At 33.1% G+C, this 19747-nt stretch overlaps 1 protein-coding gene across 1 annotated transcript in view; it reads right to left on the bottom strand.

Annotated features, from left to right (window-relative positions):
- Positions 1 to 9527: 9527 nt before the first annotated feature.
- Positions 9528 to 19747, bottom strand: part of LOC106471876 (transcriptional activator cubitus interruptus-like) — a 50703-nt gene continuing 40483 nt past the window's right edge. Inside the window, 6 exon segments of the mRNA XM_022400493.1 lie at positions 9528 to 13752; positions 13755 to 14443; positions 16175 to 16306; positions 17483 to 17636; positions 18695 to 18880; positions 19148 to 19411. Coding sequence (XP_022256201.1) covers positions 11845 to 13752; positions 13755 to 14443; positions 16175 to 16306; positions 17483 to 17636; positions 18695 to 18880; positions 19148 to 19411 — 3333 coding nt within the window. The 3' untranslated portion in view covers positions 9528 to 11844.

Below are 19747 nucleotides of genomic sequence, written 5' to 3'. Positions count from 1 at the left end.
CAGTAAATGTTGTGCTAAAAGGGGACCCAAGCATAAGGGACGAGCTTCAATGAAGTTATATCAAGTTGGCGCACCAATGTAAAGAGTAGCCGTTGACATTGCTGGTTCATTGTCAAACTTAAATAAATAGTTTTATAACTAATCATAGTATTAACAGCTTCTATGTAACTTTTAAAACTTCTTTCACTTACTTTAACCTTTACTTAACTTCAGTTGATTAAAAAATAAATAATTCTTCTACTCCTGGGAATTCTTCAATTTTCGGGCTAAAATATTAAATTTACAATCTTTGGCAAGGTATTAGTTAATAAAGTGAAATAATTTTATTTTCTAAAGTATTATGTATCCAACTTATTTTATAATAATAGTTTTGCATGCCATGTGGTAAAATTACGTTCGTATTTGTTGGGTTCTTGTTTTGTTTTTAGTGCAAAGCCACATTGATCTGTCTTCTATGTCCACTGCTGGGAATCGAGCCTCAGATTTTAGCGTGTAAGTCCGTCGACCAACATCGCTATTCAACCGGAGGTCTTGTTGAATGCTATTTTACATGAAATTGATAGAAAGAAATACGTGATGCTGTAGATTTTCTACAGCAATACGGATACTTACGCGCCCTCTATCCTTGTACTTAAAAGTTAATTTCATAATAATTACATTATATCGTTACAACAATATTCACAAATATGATTACTTGAATATTTTGTGACATACTTTAAGATTAAGAGGAGCTATTTATTTGGTTCTCAAATTTCCTGAATAATAAAAGATATTGAATTTTTAACATTTGTTTCAGTGTATGCAGCTGTACCAGCTTACAGCTGTGGTTTAACATCGATTGACTGGCATCACGTCAAGGAGAAATGTTTCACCATTCTCACCTGCTTGTGCTATTGAAACTGAAGTTCAGCACTGGCTCTTATATGCCGTCTAGGCATGGGATGGATTTGACTTTTGGTTCTTTTTTTTCTAATATTCGTTCACCACTAGAACTGAATAGCTACTTGAACATGAACAGCAAGGGAAACAAATGAACAAATAAACAAACTCTTTAGCCACACTAATTTTTGAAATTTTACCAAATTGTTGACCAGCTTGATTGAGAACCAAACCCAAAGAGAGAGAGCGAAATTTATGGAAATGCCCCACATTTATACTCAAATCTTAGTAGGGCATCCCATAATTTTACGGGTTACCTACTTCAACTAATGGTTTATATAAAATTCTAAGCCATCCTAAGCTCATCTTCACAAAGGGAAGAAAACTAAAACTACAAAAACAACAATATAGCCTCTAGGTAAGTTATTTTCAAATAATACTACATGTTTACCTCGATATGCATTACAAGCTTTGAGTTACATAAGGCCAAATGTCATAAATTATAATTATAACGATTGCTCCGGAGATTTTCCTCTGAGGAGAATAATTGACGTCGAGTTCGAAAATATTAACACTTTTTTTTTTGAAGGAATTAAGTGGATTCTGCAACTTCTTTCGGGAGGAAGATCCTTCAACAGATCTATAAATGTTACCAACCGTAAAATAGTTTCTAATACAGACTTATAAACTTAGAGGATAGATGTCGCGGTCGTCTTTTACGCGAAGAGATTAACCGTGAGATCATCCAGGTTAGATAAGAGGAGATTAGATAATAAGTGTTTTATCGTCGGATCCTCCAGGTTGGATTAGAGGGAATTAGATAATAGGTGATTATCGTCGGATCCTCCTGGTTAGATTAGAGTAAATTAAATAATAGGTGGATTATTGTCGAAGCCTCCTGGGTAGATCAGATGCATGCATTTCTATATGGACTTAAAGAAGATATTGAATTGAAATAGGTGATAAAGAAACCTATAGAACTAGCTTGTTTTTATCGGAAACGACAAGCACTAAATCCTACTAAAATTTAACTACGTTCACAACATTGTAATTATTAAGAGAATATCCCACGAATGTTTACTATTTGTTTGATTAAGTCCATATAGAAATGCATGCATGCTGGCTTGAGACTTAAGTACAAAGGCTTCAGTATGTAACTTTTACCAGTGTAAAAGAATTAGCAAATGATTACGACCTAGATATCTATCTAGTCAATACAAACCAACACAGAAACGAGAAAGTCGGCGCATATATATATATATACCTTTGACACGAAGGTAACGACATGAGAAAAACTGGTGGAAATTTAAAAAGCACAGGCCCGTACGCAAAATAATGTTTGAAAAGTGTGTTATAATTTTTGAGACCAAAAGCCAACACATACTTTGCGCAGCACAATTAGCATGCAAAGCATGCTAATGCTATAATTATATAAATATAAATTTTGTACATCACAAGAATTGGGGCCACCATTTAGGACAATTTTTTATTAAGAGATAATTAAAACTTTTACAGTCTAACAACGGTGATCAGAAATATGTTTTTTAAATATAAACTTACCGGAATACAAAGCGAAAACGTATTTTTTAAATATTTCATCACCATATATTAGAAAGGAATAGAAATAAAAATAGTTATTATATATATATAACAAGATTTTCGAAATAGCTTCATTTTATCTACACTTTCTGAAATGCCCCCCAGTAGCACAGCGGTATGTCTGCGGACTTACAACGCTAGAATCCGGGTTTCGATACCCGTGGTGGGCAGAGCACAGATAGCCCTTTGTGTAGCTTTGTGCTTAATTACAAACAAACAAACAAACTTTCTGAAATACAAATAGAAAACGAGATTTTTTTTCGTAATTCCATCAGTTATTATTTGTATATCAAGATAAAGTAATGTTGAAAGTGAACTTAATGACGAAAAGTTAAGACTGATTACATGTAATTGTGAATAGCAATAATACGCAAGCTGGTGAAATTATACCATATAATTCTTAATTGAGTATCGTATTATGCGAGTATGTATGGTAAAAGAGGCTAAGAAAATTTCCCTATTTTGAAAAACAGATATTCTGAGGTAATATAGTAATGCATTAAAATGTGTTGCTGTAATCCTACAACTGAAATTGTATACAAATATAAAATAATTATGAGTTCAGAATGTTAGCAGCTTAAAGTGTTATATTACAATTTGAAAACTTTAAAAAGCTTCATATACGTAAAATACCTCATTTTAAGTTTATTAGTTTATTCATGAAAGCTCGTTTAACAAAAAATGGTGGTTATATTGCTCCAAATCCTAATCCCAACTTGACAGTACCATGTATTACTATGTGCATTTTTTGTGAGTTTCGTTTGAACGTAGAAAGTCACTCAAGTAAGCAGCTTAACTTTTCCTTATTCATTTTATTACCTTATGAATTTTCCTTTGTTTATACTTATTCAAAAATTTCTCTTTAAAAGTGCGGCGTGCCCTAAATTTATTTATATTGTTTTCATTTTTTATCATTAAAAAGAGAAATATTAAATATTTTTGGCATTCAGTAAAAATGTTATGCATAATTTCCTTTTTATATTTTAATCGCTATTTAATTTATTTATATTCACTTAAAATTAATACAAATAAAAAGTATAAACATCATTCTTTATTTATATTAACTTTTATTGATTATAAATAATAATATTGTATATATTAATAAATATTTCGCAAGAAATGTTTTTAGTTAACTATACCTGTTATAAACTATTTCATTTTTTATAATAATATATTATAGTCTATTTTAATAATACTCAATTTTTATCCGTCCTGAAAATGCGCGCACACTTTTCTATCTAAGTACGCATGCGTACGCATTTATTTCAACAGATATAAACAAAAGACGTACGTAAGCATTCTTTAGTAGACGTTTTGTATAACATATTCAAAGCTTATTAAAGTTATTAAAAAAATCTAACGTTAGGTCGTAGAATAGCATTATAAGTTTATTTATTGATAGTGTTAAGTACGGTAAAGTTTAGCCCAAAAAACGTACACAACTCAAAAGCTACAACGTTAATTTGTCTCTATAACGAACATAGGCCGTACTTAATAAGAGCTTAACTAACGTTAGGCCTAAGACAAGAGGACTTATTAATTTTATAGCTTATAAGATTTCGATGTCTGCATTTTGAATTCTTGTATATTACTCTACAAATCTTGTATTTAAAGAAGTACTTTTGCTGTGAGGATACTAATTTGCTCTGCTAGTTTTTATCATGTTATTCAGTAATCGATAATTGATTATGAATATATACCAATGGTTTTATGATATAATTTATGCACACTTTATTATTCTTACTGATAGTGATATTGAAACTCCATCATATCTTGAACTTTTCCAGTTTTTCACTCATAATTATAGTCTATATTGCTCTTTCGTTGGTGGGTTATTTTAAATTACTTGGTGAATATAATGTAAAGTCCAGTTCACGTAAATAATAAATTATTTTTTCTTTAATTTCTTACTAACTGCTTTTAGTTTTACTATATACAGTTGTAGGCCGCGTTTACAAATGACGGAACTACACTACAGCAGCTCTTCTTATCTCTTGTACCACTTCACAACTGAAACGAAAAAATGTATTGATTCGCTCTTCCGGCTATAAATGACTATTATTTTGAACAACTCTGTTCCTCAACTATCTTCTTGATGCTTCGCTAAAACTATCTATTTATAATCTACCGTCGAATGTACTAGCTAACATCTAAATTAAGACTAAAAGTATAGCTTAAAACAAAAGTTTTCACTTGAACATTACATGTAGGAAATAAATACACGGAATTATTATTTATCTTAAATATTTTACATGGTTCATTTTCAGTTTGTTCTATAATGGTTTATGCTATATTTTTATCTAGTTATTAGAAAAATAATTTAATAATCTTCTAAATAACTCGTTTTTTTTTGTTGTTTCTTTGTCACCATACCCACAACCAGATAATATTATCTCCTTTGTCAATGATTCCTATTAACAAAATTTCATTGTTTTTATATACGAATACTTACTAATCAGGGAGCCAGCGCTGTGAAAATGAGTTTTCGTTTAATTCTAAAACTGAAAGAAAATCTCCAAATGTTTTAGAGTTTTTTTTTTGGATTTAGCGCAAAGCTACACGAGGGCTATCTGCGCTAGCCGTCCCTAATTTAGCAGTGTAAGACTAGAGGGAAGGCAGCTAGTCATCACCACCCACCGCCAACTCTTGGGCTGCTCTTTTACCAACGGCTGAAAGGGCGAGCATGTTTGGTGGGACTGGGATTCGAACCCGCAGATTGCAAGTCGAGCTCCCTAACCATCTGGCCATGCCGGGCCACCAAATGCTTTAGAGAGATACACTCCTTGGTAGTACTACTAGTACTAAATGAGTATTAGAATAAAATTTTATGTGATCAGGACGATTTTATAGGAAGCCAAATGTGAGAACATGTGTACAATGAAGGCCCAATGGCTTTTTTGACCGTTAAATGTATTTATTCTTCAAACTTAAATGGAAAAAAGAAAGATATTTAATTTGAAATCTTAAAAGTTAAAATATCAATCAACTGTTAATAGGATAGCATTTAAAGGCATTTGGTTTCACGTGACCCACCCATGCAATTATGTTATAACTGTATTAAAAGAAATCGTTTATGAAATCTGACTTCTTGTTATCTCGTCAGTTGCATGTTTAATGTTTAATCATTTGTAATTCTTTTCATAAACACAGTAGATTATTTTTCAAACCAAGTATTAGAAATATCAAAAAAGACAATAGCATTTTTTAATTCTATGTATATATGGTCGGTCAAAATGTGTAACCATGAAACTGTACATAGTATAACTCTTGATGCTCTATGCGTATCTTTAAGAAATTTGACGTGCTTTAAGTGAAATTGATGATGTGGTAAACGTCGAAACAGGCAGAGTCCACATTTTAGAAATTGTTTTAATTATGTGTCGATTTTAACGTTGTGCGTTGTTTTAATATTTATTTTTTTAACATTATACACAAGTGCCAATAAAATAATATCTAAAGACTTACATCTTGTACTGAACTTAGGCAAAGATAGTCCACCATAAATCGTAACGTTCTACTAGCTATAAGACTCTTTTATAAGCAAGTTGTACGGGCGGGATTTTGAAAATATAGATGATTTGCGCCACTATTTAGTCACAAAGCAGGTGACAGTACCAAGCCCTACCGACAATTTTCCTATTAATATACACTTTCAAATGTGGCAAAAGTTTAAACATTAATCTGGATCTATGCATTGTAGCTCATTCTTCGTCTACCACCCTTAGTTACTAGAGTTTGGGAATACAATGAATGTCAATGATGGTAGTTCTCTTATATCAGGCTGTGTCAAAGTTGAAGCAGCACCAAATTCAGTTTTAGACTTAACTGTGTGGTGTGGCAAAGAGCTATTTCGGTTGATGTCTCTGCAAGAAACTTGGAATGCAGTGCACCGAGGCCTGAAAGTGTGATGATGATTGTGAAAATTCGCAAATGGAAGATGATGAAGTGGATTCTGGTTCTGACTCTGAATTGGACTAGATGATTACGATGAAAAAGTGGGACGCGCTTAGACATTTCGTTAAAACTATCATTATTCGAGAGCACTACTTATAATTTATAGGCAATGTCCAACTTCAAATGGAGTTCCTTTAAGAGGCCCTCCACTCCAAATGTTCCTCAGAACAGAGAGCAAAATCCCAGATTGACAGTTATTGGATTAATGTTGTTCATCTACTCAAGTCTGCTAATTTTAACGAATAAATCCCATCGTATACATAGAATGTCACATCAACTAGCCAATTAAACCACTATGTCAGCTAACAGCTATTAGATGGTTTTACTCCCAGTCTTTCAGTTTCAGCATTTTAAGGTCACCCTAGTGTGAAGTTTGTGTTTTGAAATATTCTTTCTTGTTAATTAGTAGTATTTTAGTTCGACGAACTTAAGATATGGAGATAAAATAAATTCGGCTCTCCTCCACAGGGGAAGTATATCCCTCATGAAATTTTCCTTACTGCCACCCGTTTGGAGTTCCATAACGATGTGTCGACCAATATATATATATATACAATTTTCCCTTTCAGTTTGTGAAATAAACAAAATTCATTTCTAGAGCTTTCATCATCGGCTCCTTGATTATATCCTTTACATGTTAAAATTCGTATTTCTTATTCTTAGCTTTTGGTTCATTTTATTTCCATGATATTTAAAACTATCTTCATAATATCTATTAAGGGAATATTTTTATATATATTTATATATCTAGGTCTAATTTTTATTTGAGAGATTTTGTAGCAACTTCAATTCGTATTTGACTTAATATAAAAGTTTTCGTTTGTTTAGTTTGACTTTGTGCTATAATTTTTATTTTGTAATTTAACTCCCCAATTGTGTGTGTGTAGCTCACACAGAACTGGTGAGAGAGAACCAACAAAGTGTCTATTCACACCTCTCTCCCTTGTTCTATAGTTTCATTGTATTGTGTGTTGGTTGGTTTTGTTACGAAAGATTGTAGTTTTTACCTTTTTGTATGTTGATTCCTTCTTTGTGACGAATTCGGTCGGAGTTCAGAAAGTAACGGAGTCATACTCTGTAGCCTAGCAGTATCCAACGGACCTCCTGTTTAGCAGACCCTACTTTTGCTTAGCGGGATTGTTTGTAGCTACACAACGGGCTATCTGTGCTCTGCCCACTACGGGTATCGAAACCCGGATTCTAGCGTTGTAAGTCCGCAGACATACCGCTGTGCCACGGAGGGGTATTCTGCAGGAAATCCACGTAACGGATAGTACCACAATATCGACAGAGCATAATTACTAATCCAATAAACTTTTATGATGAAATTAAGTTATTTGGTATTTTTAACTGTACTGAGGACTTTACAGAATGACTTGGTTAAATTGGTAATCTGGACAAATATTTGGCAAAAGACCTTTAGTTATCACACTTTTTTAATAGCATGACAGAAAAGAATAAAGGATCTAACGGCGTGATTGACTTATGAAATATCCTGAAATGTACAAAATGATATCAAATTTTCACTTTTCTCAAGGGCAGGTGTGCAAGGAGAGTCTCGAAAGACCAAATGTCCCCTTGTTGTCCTTATGTTGTCTTATAAGTTCATCAGTTAATTATGCCAAAATGATTCGTACACACAATTGTTATGGTGTTTTTCCATTTACCACTGAACACTTGACACAAAATGCAGACTAACACAGAGTAGCAAAAAATCAGAGATTATATTTTATTTATTTATCCACGCCTATGCTTACAGTTGCATGCATTATAGTATATTTATTTTGCTAGGAAGTATTTGAACTACAAATTTGAAAAACGTTGTTCTATTTACGTCATAACACGGAATAGCTAGTAAGTAGGCTTAAAATTGTGGCTAATTTGGCTATGTTTAATTGTCTCGTAACTTTATTTAAATCATTATCTGAAATAGCGGAAGTCACGCGACGCTGGAAGCATGCGCGCTGGAGTTTCTAAAAGGATCATGACTGTTCCTGGCAACTCTAGTTTTTTTTAGGCGCCCTCTATTTTAGTATATAAGCCCGGCAAATAAAGCGGAGAAATAATAGCAGATTGAAGAGAGATATAGAGACAGATAATTGAGTCAAGTGAGCGGTAGTGACCCTAAGTAAAGTGCGTGAATCGTTGTGAATTATAGCGTGTGTTTAAGTTAAAGTGACTGTGGAAATTCTGTGTATTGCAAAGTTGTATTGAGAAAGAATATACTAGTTTTATTTAAGAAAGGACTTGTATCGCTGAAGTTCCTCGGGAAGAATTTATACCGCAAATTAACAAACGACCAGAGACGTAACAATATATATAAAAGTTAAATTACTCCGTCACAGTTATTTCAACTATCCAACTACGCGCACTCTTGCTACTTTTTCTGCTATCATATTCATAATGGATGACGTAGAAAGCATTTAAACTCTACTCTAGTATTATGTAAAATGTATACTAGAGCGCCCTTTAGAAATACGTAGTTATTACTAACACTATGATTGGTCCCTCATGGATTTACTACGCTAAAATCCGTAGTTCAATTCCCTGCCTTCGACATGACGCAGACGCTCACTGTATAACTTTGCGTTAAAAACAACAACAACAACAAAAAAAAGAACGTTATGATTCGCATTTACATGTATATAAATAATAACACTTCACGTCTAGTAACCATTCCGTCAATGATTGTGAAAACTTGTATACTGCAAACGTGGCGGGCATTTCCCCAATAAGAATCCGTGCTTGTTAACCTATAAACAACTTGTGTTGGGATTTGTGCTTCAGTATTTATATTTCATTTCATTACATAACGTAGTCTGTAGTTTTCAGCAGTATAGTTAAATAATTTGTTTTTGTAGTGTATTTGTTGCGAAGCTGCATCAGATAAATACGAAAAGGATATACCCTAGATGTAAAATTTTAACCTTTTTTAAAAAAAACTAGAATGAAAATTATGAACATATTGAATGGTATTTATAAATAACAATGGTTGTTTCAGATTGTATGCATCACATTAAACGTTCTTGTGTACTAACAGTTTAAATAAATCGTAGTTTACGTTTGAGTTTTTGAAAGAACTAAAAAAATAAAAATAAAACTTACATAAAAACCTTTCTCTTTATTTCATTATGTATACCCAACAAACACAAGTTAACCGAAATACTAACCACATCAAAATGAGGGCTTTAATGCCATACATAACTTTTGACTACCATTGGAGTAATTTTTTGACTTCAGACCAATACATTGGTCCTGGTAGGATACTTAAATACTGGAAGTTTAGTTCTTGCAATGTTTTCTAAGTCAAATTAAGTAGTAACCAAAAACACCAACCACATTTTATTTTACAATAAAAGCTATTGAAAAACAGACTGAAACTGTATACAAACAAGTATCCTACCAGAAACATTGTATCTGCCCTTCATTAAAAATGAGCACGGCCCCTTTCTGCTGTTTAACACACATATTAACTTTTTCATCTAAAATTACTAAAACAATATCACAGCAAGAAAAGGCACTTACACAAGTGTCAACTCTGCAGATGTTCCAGAAATTTTTATGATGCAAAAGAAACTCAAAACAAATAGGCAAGTACATATAGAGATAATTTTCAATTGACTATCTGTATGCCAGTAAACTGTGAATGAATGTGTTAAAACGAATGGGAATGTAGACTTCTCAGTTACAATTTGCATAATTCTATAACTTTCTGAAGGAATGAGAGTTAAGATATTTTAAAACATTTATTAACTTTTTTTTTCATTTTGACACATATTGTCAGACAGAAAGATTTGACTGCTTGAGTTTTTTACATGTAAAAATAAAACAATAATGCTTTTCTTAAAAGATCATTAAGCCTAAGTGCAGAACTTAATAAATAGAAATAATTAAAAATTGCACTAAAGTATTAAGTTACATGTTTCTATAAGTACAACAAAATTAATTAATTCTAGATTACATCACACTCCTGAAAATCTTGATGAATAGTGAATAATTACAACTGCAGTTTATGCCTCAAAGTATGCAAATATACCAGTTTGTAAAGTTTTTTGCTTCCCAAACATACAGCTATATCTTTATTTAATAGGTCTTTCAAAACATTAAAAAAATATGATCTTAAACAAGTTTAAATTGATGATCCAATTTCCATAAAACTTATGCCACCAGTCATCATTTGTTTCATAAAAAAGCTGATTATTGATACATTGGTCAAATTAATTAGAAAATAATATTGCACAGAATATTAAAAGTTGTTATATTTTATCAATTCCAAATATTTGTAACTAATTTTAATCATATCAACATTTTACTGTGACACCAGACTTTACTGTCCAATGTTCCTTTAAATATTGTAATGTTGGATAAAAACCTTTTTTAAGAATAAAGAAGTATAAAAATAAGTGAAAAGTTTTACATTTTAAAAAAAAAGGAAGGTATGAGTAAAAAAAAAGGATATTTTTTACCCCTTAATGGAAATGCAGTTGACGTTAGAATGATGTACACAATGTCTGTGAATATAATTTTATTCAGAACTGTATTTAAGAAAACATTTATATTTTTCGAAATTTCCTAGTCTAAAAATCTTTGTGTTTACCTAGTTTTTCTAATAACATTTGCTTGGCTATCATAAAATATTATTATCATATATGAAAAGGATTTCTATTATGTGCTAAATGGATCAAGAAATTAAGTAAACCAAGAGTTTTGAGCTAAAATACAACAAGTAATTAATACTTACTTTCTTCAATAAATTACACTGTCAAATGAAAATATCCTTCTGGGGTTTTCAGTTTTACTTGAAACTGACAAATAACGAAAAACAAAATGTGCAAAGGCAAGAAATTACACTAGTAGGAGTTTGGCACAATAGAAAAATTACACTATTTAGGTAGACAACAAATCAATAGAAATTCCTTCACAAAACATCAAATAATGAACAAACTTTAATTAAATAATGATTATCATTAACCTCCAAGCAGTAGCTCTTACTTCTTAAGTTTTGTTTACCTTTTAATAACATGCTATTCTCTTAATGTGCGAGACACAGGGACAGGGGCCGTGTCCATAAAAGAACTTGAACAACTAAACTTCACAGAGATTTTATGAGCCAAGTTCTTGAAACAACTTCAACTAGACATTATAACAATCTCAAAAGATCTCTATCTACCATAACCTCAATGATATTTATACAGAACTGTACATATGTAAGTGCACCATATTATTTACAGTAATTGGCAAGAGACAAACATTAGTAAGTTTCTAACAAGTAGGACGGATGGGATGGTTTGACTCTAAAACTAACCACATTCCCAACAGAATGCAGACACAGTCCTTGGGTATTTTCTACAAAGTATATTTTGTGGCAACTTTTTGTTTTCAAAGTAACATTCTGTGATGGCACAAACTCATTTACTGTATCATTCGTAAGTAACGAGTTTCTTCCATCAGTGACGTCAATGATGAACTCATGTCATTAATCACCATATTAGTAGTAGCGAAAAAAGGTGTTTGAGGTTTACTATCAACACAACTAGGAGTCTGTGAACACTGGCCAGCTAGTGCTGGGCTTGGGGTACAAGTCAAATAATCATTTTCATTTAAACTTTTTACTGCTGGCAAGTGACCATCTTGTTGATCTGTTGTGCTACTAACCCGTGGGGACAACTCCATTTTTTGGCAGGAACTTTCATTAGCAGGAACGAGGTAGTTATTGTTTGCATTGCCTGCACATTGTTCATTACTGGATGCCATCTGTTGACACTGTTGAACATACTCTAAAGTCCTCTGGTATACATCAGAATGCATTGTAGATCGTGATGATTGGCTGACATTTTTACACTGAATCTCAGGCTGTGAAGTGCTGCAAGACTTGCAAGCTTGTGCTACATGGGGGTAAGAGGGCTGAATGGGTGTACAACTAGGAAGGGTCCTACTAAAGTGGGAATCTCTGTTTTCAGAAGGTTGACATGCTACATTTTTGCAACTCCCCTGTGGGTCTGTAACTGAACAGGTTTGTGGAGGACAACTTTGCTTGAGCTGCTGAACGTAAAGATGGTTAGATGCCAATGGTTGCATGTAACCTTCATGTTCCATATTCTGAGGATAGTATGTTTGTCCATTGCTGTTATGGTGAACACAATTATATGGATAACAGGGAATACCCTTTGAATGATTCTGTAAACTATTCTTTGAAGGATACTGTTGACCAAACTGCCCTTGCATGCTATTATTTGAAGTAAGATGATGACTTAACTGACCCTCTTCTGCATTGCTTGAAGGATACTGTTGAACTACTTTGTTATGCAAACTGTTATCTGCAGGACATTGATGTCCCTTCTGAACTTGAAACACACTGTTTGAAGAACTTTGTTGACTGGTTTGACCATGTAAAGTATTATTTGAATAACACTGCTGACCCATCAACTGGTCTTGAAATACCTTGTTTGAAATACATTGTTGACCTGTTTGACCTGGAAACCCAATGTTTGGTTGACATTGTTGATTCAACTGACCATAGAATGAACTATTTGAAGAATGGCAATGATCCCTGAAGCTGTTATTTGAAGGCCAATGTTGATTCAAAGGGTCAGCCACTGGAGACAACATCTTGTGGCAAGGCTGTGGAATGTGGTTGTTGCAAGAACCACTATGGGGCAAATAACCATTTGGCTGATTATGAGCAGGTAATTCTTGATGCATATTTGATGGGTAATGTTGAGGCAAAGAAGTTTTATGTGGGCCATTTCTTGCCATTAATTGATGCGTAAGTCCAAGCTGGCTATTGGTGTCACTTGAAGGGTAACAATGAACCTGAGCCCTAGGCTGGCTAGAGTGGTAGTGATTTCCCATTTCCCAATGTGGTTGATGAGACTTGATTTCAGCAGAGTGAAAACCTTGTTTACATATCTGAGGAGTTGTATACTGTGAGACAGAACCCTGTTGATAGGATGGTAAAGTTGTATGGGAAATAGGGTCACTCTGATGGCAAGTCTGTGAAGTTGGCTGAGAAGTGTGAGGACTGTTATGACAAGTCTGATGGATGGCTTGTGGGGTATAGGAACTTTGTTGTTGGTTCTGGGGTATGTCAGCATGCTTGTGAGCTGAAGATGTAGAGTAACAGTTGCCTGTATGGTTTGGAAAAAACTGGACCCCATCACTGGATGGCATTGTAACTGATATCCATCCTGGATTAGCTCTGTTCTGGAAGTCATTGTGATGTGAGTTCTGTTGCCGAAGGTCATCATACTGACTGACACTGGAAACAGCTTGACTCAGTCTTGAAGATGGACGATCACTATTCTTTTTGTTTGTCCTACTGTTTCTTTGAGGTAATGCTCCATTTCATCAGGAATAACCAGATCCTGGTTTGCTTCAATTGGCTTATCTTCTGCCCAGTCTTCTAGAACAACATTTTGGTTAGGATGAAATTGTTTTTTTTGTTCTACTGATGGACGTCCTCCTTTTTTACACCCTGATTGGCCAATAGGTGGCAGTGGCTGAAGTTTGCTGATATTGTGGTGACAAGGTGGAACACTTCTGTTTTGATCAATGGGCTTTAGTGGCTCACTAGTTTGGCAATTAGAACGCATTGGTCCATTTGCAGAAAAAGAATTTCTGTTTGACATACTACTGTGGGAACCTCTAGAAGATCTCTCATCACCAGAAATGCCCTGTCTTTGCACAACCAAGTTGCTCGTGTTTGTCAGATGTTGAGATACCAAAGCACGAGAGTGAAGCTGTTGCAAATGAGCTGTCATCCCTGCTGACAAACCTGTTGAACTGCTGGCCTCACTTGAACGCCGTGAACTTCCAAGAGAAATAGGATCATATGGAGAGCTTAGCCTAATGACACTACGAGAAGTACAAGAGCCTTGGCTTTCCTGTCTGCTAGAGATGTCACTACTAACTGGTTGAGAACTATTGTCTGAGCCCATGCTGCCATAAAATGAGCTTAGGGTGCTGCTACTGTCTCTCCTAGTGGTTAGAGTAGTTTGCTGAGTCTGACAACCTAAAAAAAGATCAATTGAGTAAACTGCTTTAGTTGATCTATATATGTTTTCAATTATCTCATTATGATCCAAATTCTATTTATGTATGGCTATTGATTACGTTTCTCCATACTGTAGAGTTAACCATATTTTTCTTTCTTTTTTTTTACAGTAATAGTTAGCAAGAGAGAGACAAGAGCATACACATTTCAAATTATAACATATTTCTGTTTGGAAAAAGAAAAAAAAAGGGACACATTTTTTATCTTAGATGTATGGCTAGCCATCTTTAATTACATAAGCAGATAATTGTCTCTCTGTCACATGGACAGTAAGGTTTTTCATTATTATATGGGAATTCATCTTTAATTATAAGTTTGTTTATAGAACTGAAGGATGACAAAGGGACAATTAAGTACCATATTTGTATAAGATGACCCTGGATTTGTTGAGCAAATTAAGTGTATTTCTTTGAGGTTCAGTGTATAGGTCAACGTCTATTGTCAAGCAAGCCTATGATGTTACTTTTCTAAAGAAATTCTTAGAAGTTATTTTTAAACTGTGCTAACCTGCACCCTGGAGTAATCAATACAATCACAAGTGTGCTTTTTATGCTCTTCAATGCTGCAGACAGCTCAATGAGGCATAACTAAAGTCACAAACATGTAATAAACAACTTTACAAGGTTTTCATCACAGTTGAACCCCTTTTCTATTAAAAAATACTATACCTTAAGATATAGTGATGTACTATAAAAACATGTTTACAAAATTAGTGTATGTTACAAAACTAACTTTTTTAATATACTATTAGCAATATTTTAGTATGACAAATGAGATCAATACATTTCAAATAAAAAATGTCTTGATTAATTGTAACTAGCATGCGAGATAACTTCCAGTTATGAAGAATTCAGACAAATGATACAATTACAAATAGGTTATTGTAATGTACTAGGTGGCACAATGTCCAATGCACTTACTCAAAAAAGCAATCAATAGTAAAAGGAACAAACATAATTTTGGTTAAATTTGCTATTAACTGGACAGTACTTACTGGAAATCTATCTTTGCAACTCCATATAAGACGAGAGGTAAAATCAGGCATTGTTTTAAGAGTAAAAAGTACCGTCTCATACACCAGCAAATATGGTACACCTATGCTTGAGGGATATAATGTTATCTATATAACTAAAAGAAATCCACATACTGATGACCATTTTATGATTAAAATGGCTAAAACATACTAATAATTGTCCATTCTGTACTGAATATGATTTCCCACATGTGTAAAAAACTCATAACTAAAGATAAATCCCCAAATAACAAGGAAAAACCTTACTGTCCATGTGATTGAGAGACAATTTTCTACTCACGTAAATGAAGGTGGCTGTCTGTATATTTAAGACACAACAAATGGTTCAATTTTACCAGCAAATGACTGCCTATATAATTAAGGATAACTATATAGTTGAGAATGACTACCCACACACCTGAAGTACACATTATTACTCATATGATTATGAACATCCAAATTTCTAAATAACAAAGTGAAAGACGTATCTTTCTATAAGACTGTAGTTGAGTTGACTGCTCATATAATTGAGGGATGTTTATACCCCATATTGAGGGATAAAAAAGAACCTCCCTAAGACTGAGAAGTGAAATTAACCACTGAATAAAAGATATCTAACTTAGTGAAGACCAGTTATTTTCCTATATAAAAGATTATATAACAGAATATCATTTTACCTTGGTTTTGGGAGAAGGGCAAGTCTATTGCACTTTTGCTACCATTGCCATGGCCACTACCATGAATATCTGGAAGTTTTGCATTTCCAGGTGTTGCCCTACAGCCTGTGTTACCTCTTCCTCGCAATATACCTATAATAAACAAAATAGTTAAACTTGACATTAAAAGAGTGAGTTTTCAGAATTCTGCTTTAAAAAATGATGGTTCTGCTGAGGCTTGTTGGTTCAGTGCTACTCTTTGTTGCATGATCAAGATGGTTTCATTGGTTTAAGCATTTTTTGTCTCCCTAGTCACTACAATAATTTTGAAGTTGCTGGTAGACATAAGTCGCATGACTCATAGCATCTAAAGTGGAGTATTTTCAAATCTGTGTTTATATACTGGTAATGCTTCTGTCTTTATAAAATCTTCAGAATAGGATAATAGATTTAAGTACTGTAATAGGAAACACGTGTAAATTACATTAATGTATAAATATCTAAGCTACTGTTCCATGATAATTTGATTATTACATCATACAAATTTGTGTTTTTTGGATATTATAATTTATCATTATTTTTGTGTTTTAGTGTTATAAGCCTTCAGACTTACTGCTGTGCTACTTGGGGACCCTTTTGTTTTTGAATACTTATGTTATTACCAAATTCATCACATACAAGAAATGTATCTAAGAAAAGTAACATTAGTACTTTACATCCTCAGAAAATCATACTTTAAATACAAAAAAAGGGACTCATTAACTTCCTTCGAATACCGATCCATAAATAACAACTGTGTGTCTTTAAGCCAAATGTGAGACTATAGCACCTCTTCAGTTTTATGATGTTATTCTAAGATTGAAATGGTCTTGAATAATATATTAATAAACTCTGTCATCAGAGATATTAGTCACTTTGAATCAAGAAGAATGTCAGCCTAAAAATCGATAAATTGCCTGAGGAGATAAACAAGCTTAGGAACAAAAATACCTTGAGTGTCTTAATCAAGTAACACAGACTAACATCAAACTAACAATCCAGTGTTGTAACAAAGCTTCTTAAAACGTTTTTTTTTTTTAAGATATTAATATTTGATGTTTTTTATTAAAATATTTAACTGCACTGATGATTAAAAGTAAAAAAAGATTTCCTGGATTATTAATGTGTCTAGAAAAATCATTTTTCTTACATTTAGCATATTTTAAATTTTGCTTGAAAACTAACTACATCGGTAACTCATGCTTTGTTATTTTTGTTAATGTAAAAACATATAATGACTGTTTACTTTATTGGTGTTATAAATAAGAACAGTACAATTCTTTTATTTACCAGTTCGGGATGGTAAAATGTTTGGCAGCCAAGAATTTCCTGATTTAAATGTTGACTGGAATCTACTCTTTAACCTGTTGCGTACATTCCTTTCAGCTTCTCCACTCTGTCCCGTTGAGGTAACGCAAGCAACACCTGGTGAATGCTCTCCCAACTAAAGAATAAAACAACAAAGTGAGTAAAAACATCTTCAATATCAAGCACTTTTTATTTAATTTATTTAACCTAATAACAATAAATTCTAAAATTATTTGTTGTACATTTCATCTGAAACTTAACATAATGGGAAGAATATTTCAAATATTAAGGAAGATAAAGTGCTGAAGAAAGTAAACTACAACAGAAAGTGAGAAAAAGTGCTTATCTGATTAACAATAACAACTTATAAAAACAAAAAAATTTGAAAATCTTAACTACATAGCATACAAACTCAAAACTCAATTTTAAATACAAAGTAATCGATTGAGTATGAGATCATACTGCCCAAATAACACCATGATTTGTCATAAGTTTATGTTTTCATTACTTTAAGTCACAAGTTTCTGATTCGTTTTTATAGCGTTCACCACCAGTAGGTCTATATGTTGAGTAATTTTATGTTTCTGGATGTTACAACACAGTGTAAATAAAACACTGAGCAAAAAAATGCATTGTTGACTCACACAGTAATTAGTGGGATTAACTGCAATGCTGATTATATTTTTGTTTAAATTGTCTTGTTTGATTTGGATCTTATTAGGAACCCTGTAACCAACAAAGCTTGGTATTTCTAGGGTTAGAAAATGTCATAAAGTAACTAAGTTTGAAAAATCTTATGACATTCATTTTGTTGTCTGTCTGAAATACTATTTGCTTGTTACTGTAATAGGACCTATGTCCTATTTTTGTCAGATCCTACTGCTTCTGTAAAATATATTATTTAATGAGTTTTCTGTTTATTTTTTTAACCAAGTGTTACAGATACTTAGAAAAAATAGCTGGCCTTATTTTTGCTCTGTTTCATTGTGAAACCACAATTGTTTCAAATTTACAAATTAACCAATGGCCAAGTTTACCTCTACAGTTTGATAATTTGCTAAATTTCACACATTATCAGACTTTAATTATTCCAAAGTTATACTGAAACTATTAGCCAGATTTACTTCTATAGTCCATTAAACTATTAGCTTCCACACATTATGAATTTTGAAGTAGATAAATAGCATGCATTACCTCTATTGCTTGACTATCTACTAGTTCCCATACACTGTCAGTCTCCAATCTCTCCAGGGGTCCACTAGTGGTTGAAACACTATTATCACTAATTGGGCCATTATATAGTGCTTGATCCATTGCACCTGGTACATCTGAGGTCCCCTCACTTGCAGGGCTACCATTTTGCTGTGGAGACCCCTGGCCCTAAAAGAGATATAGTAAGTTTCTGGTTACTACTGATATATTTCACTTTAACACAAGGTTGAGGTTTTTTTAAAATTTTTATCTCATCAAACTGACAGCAATTGATTAAAAATTTTCCATGACCAGTTTCTAATGCATACGTATATATGAATGAAAGTTTCACTGTTATATCGTTATGAGTCAGATAATAACAAGCTGATAGTCAAATGTAATTGCAGTACTTTAAGTGAAACCTTTTTTTTAGATAAAACATTTAGCACATCCTACCTCAGATTTTACACTTGGGCTGGACAAAGCAGCACCTTTACTGCCCGATCCATCATCAGAATGTGGACTGCCATCAATGCTAATCCCTGGATTTGATGGTTTATCATCTTTTGCTCCTGGTCCTCCTGATCCACCAGATCCATTTCCTTTGTGTTTCTTGTTAGCATAAAATTCTGGCCCATGAACAGTTTTTACATGTTTTCGTAGAGAGCTTGGATCAGTATAGCGTTTAGTGCAACCAGGAGCTTTGCACACATATGGTTTCTAAAATACATCAACATATTAACTGCATTTCTATTTAAAAAATACAATTGTAAATAAAAACACTTAAATAAAAAGAATATTGTCCTTATTCATGCGCTGCTGGCTGTTGAGAAAGATTATATTCATTGCGTATACTTTTCTCATCCAATGATTCTTTTGGTATTATTATACTATGTCATTCATTTTTATTAATTATATTTTAAATATTTTCAATTGCTTTTATTATTTAAGAAGGCCCGGCATGGCCAGGTGATTAGGGCACTCGACTCGCAAGCTGAGGGTTGCTGGTTCAAATCCCGTCCGACTAACATGCTCACCCTTTCAGCCTTGGGGGCA

This window comes from Limulus polyphemus, unplaced genomic scaffold (genome assembly GCF_000517525.1).
Source record: "Limulus polyphemus unplaced genomic scaffold, Limulus_polyphemus-2.1.2 Scaffold4931, whole genome shotgun sequence".
In the NCBI taxonomy this organism is placed as follows: domain Eukaryota; kingdom Metazoa; phylum Arthropoda; class Merostomata; order Xiphosura; family Limulidae; genus Limulus; species Limulus polyphemus.
This window is presented reverse-complemented; position numbering and strand designations above follow the sequence as displayed.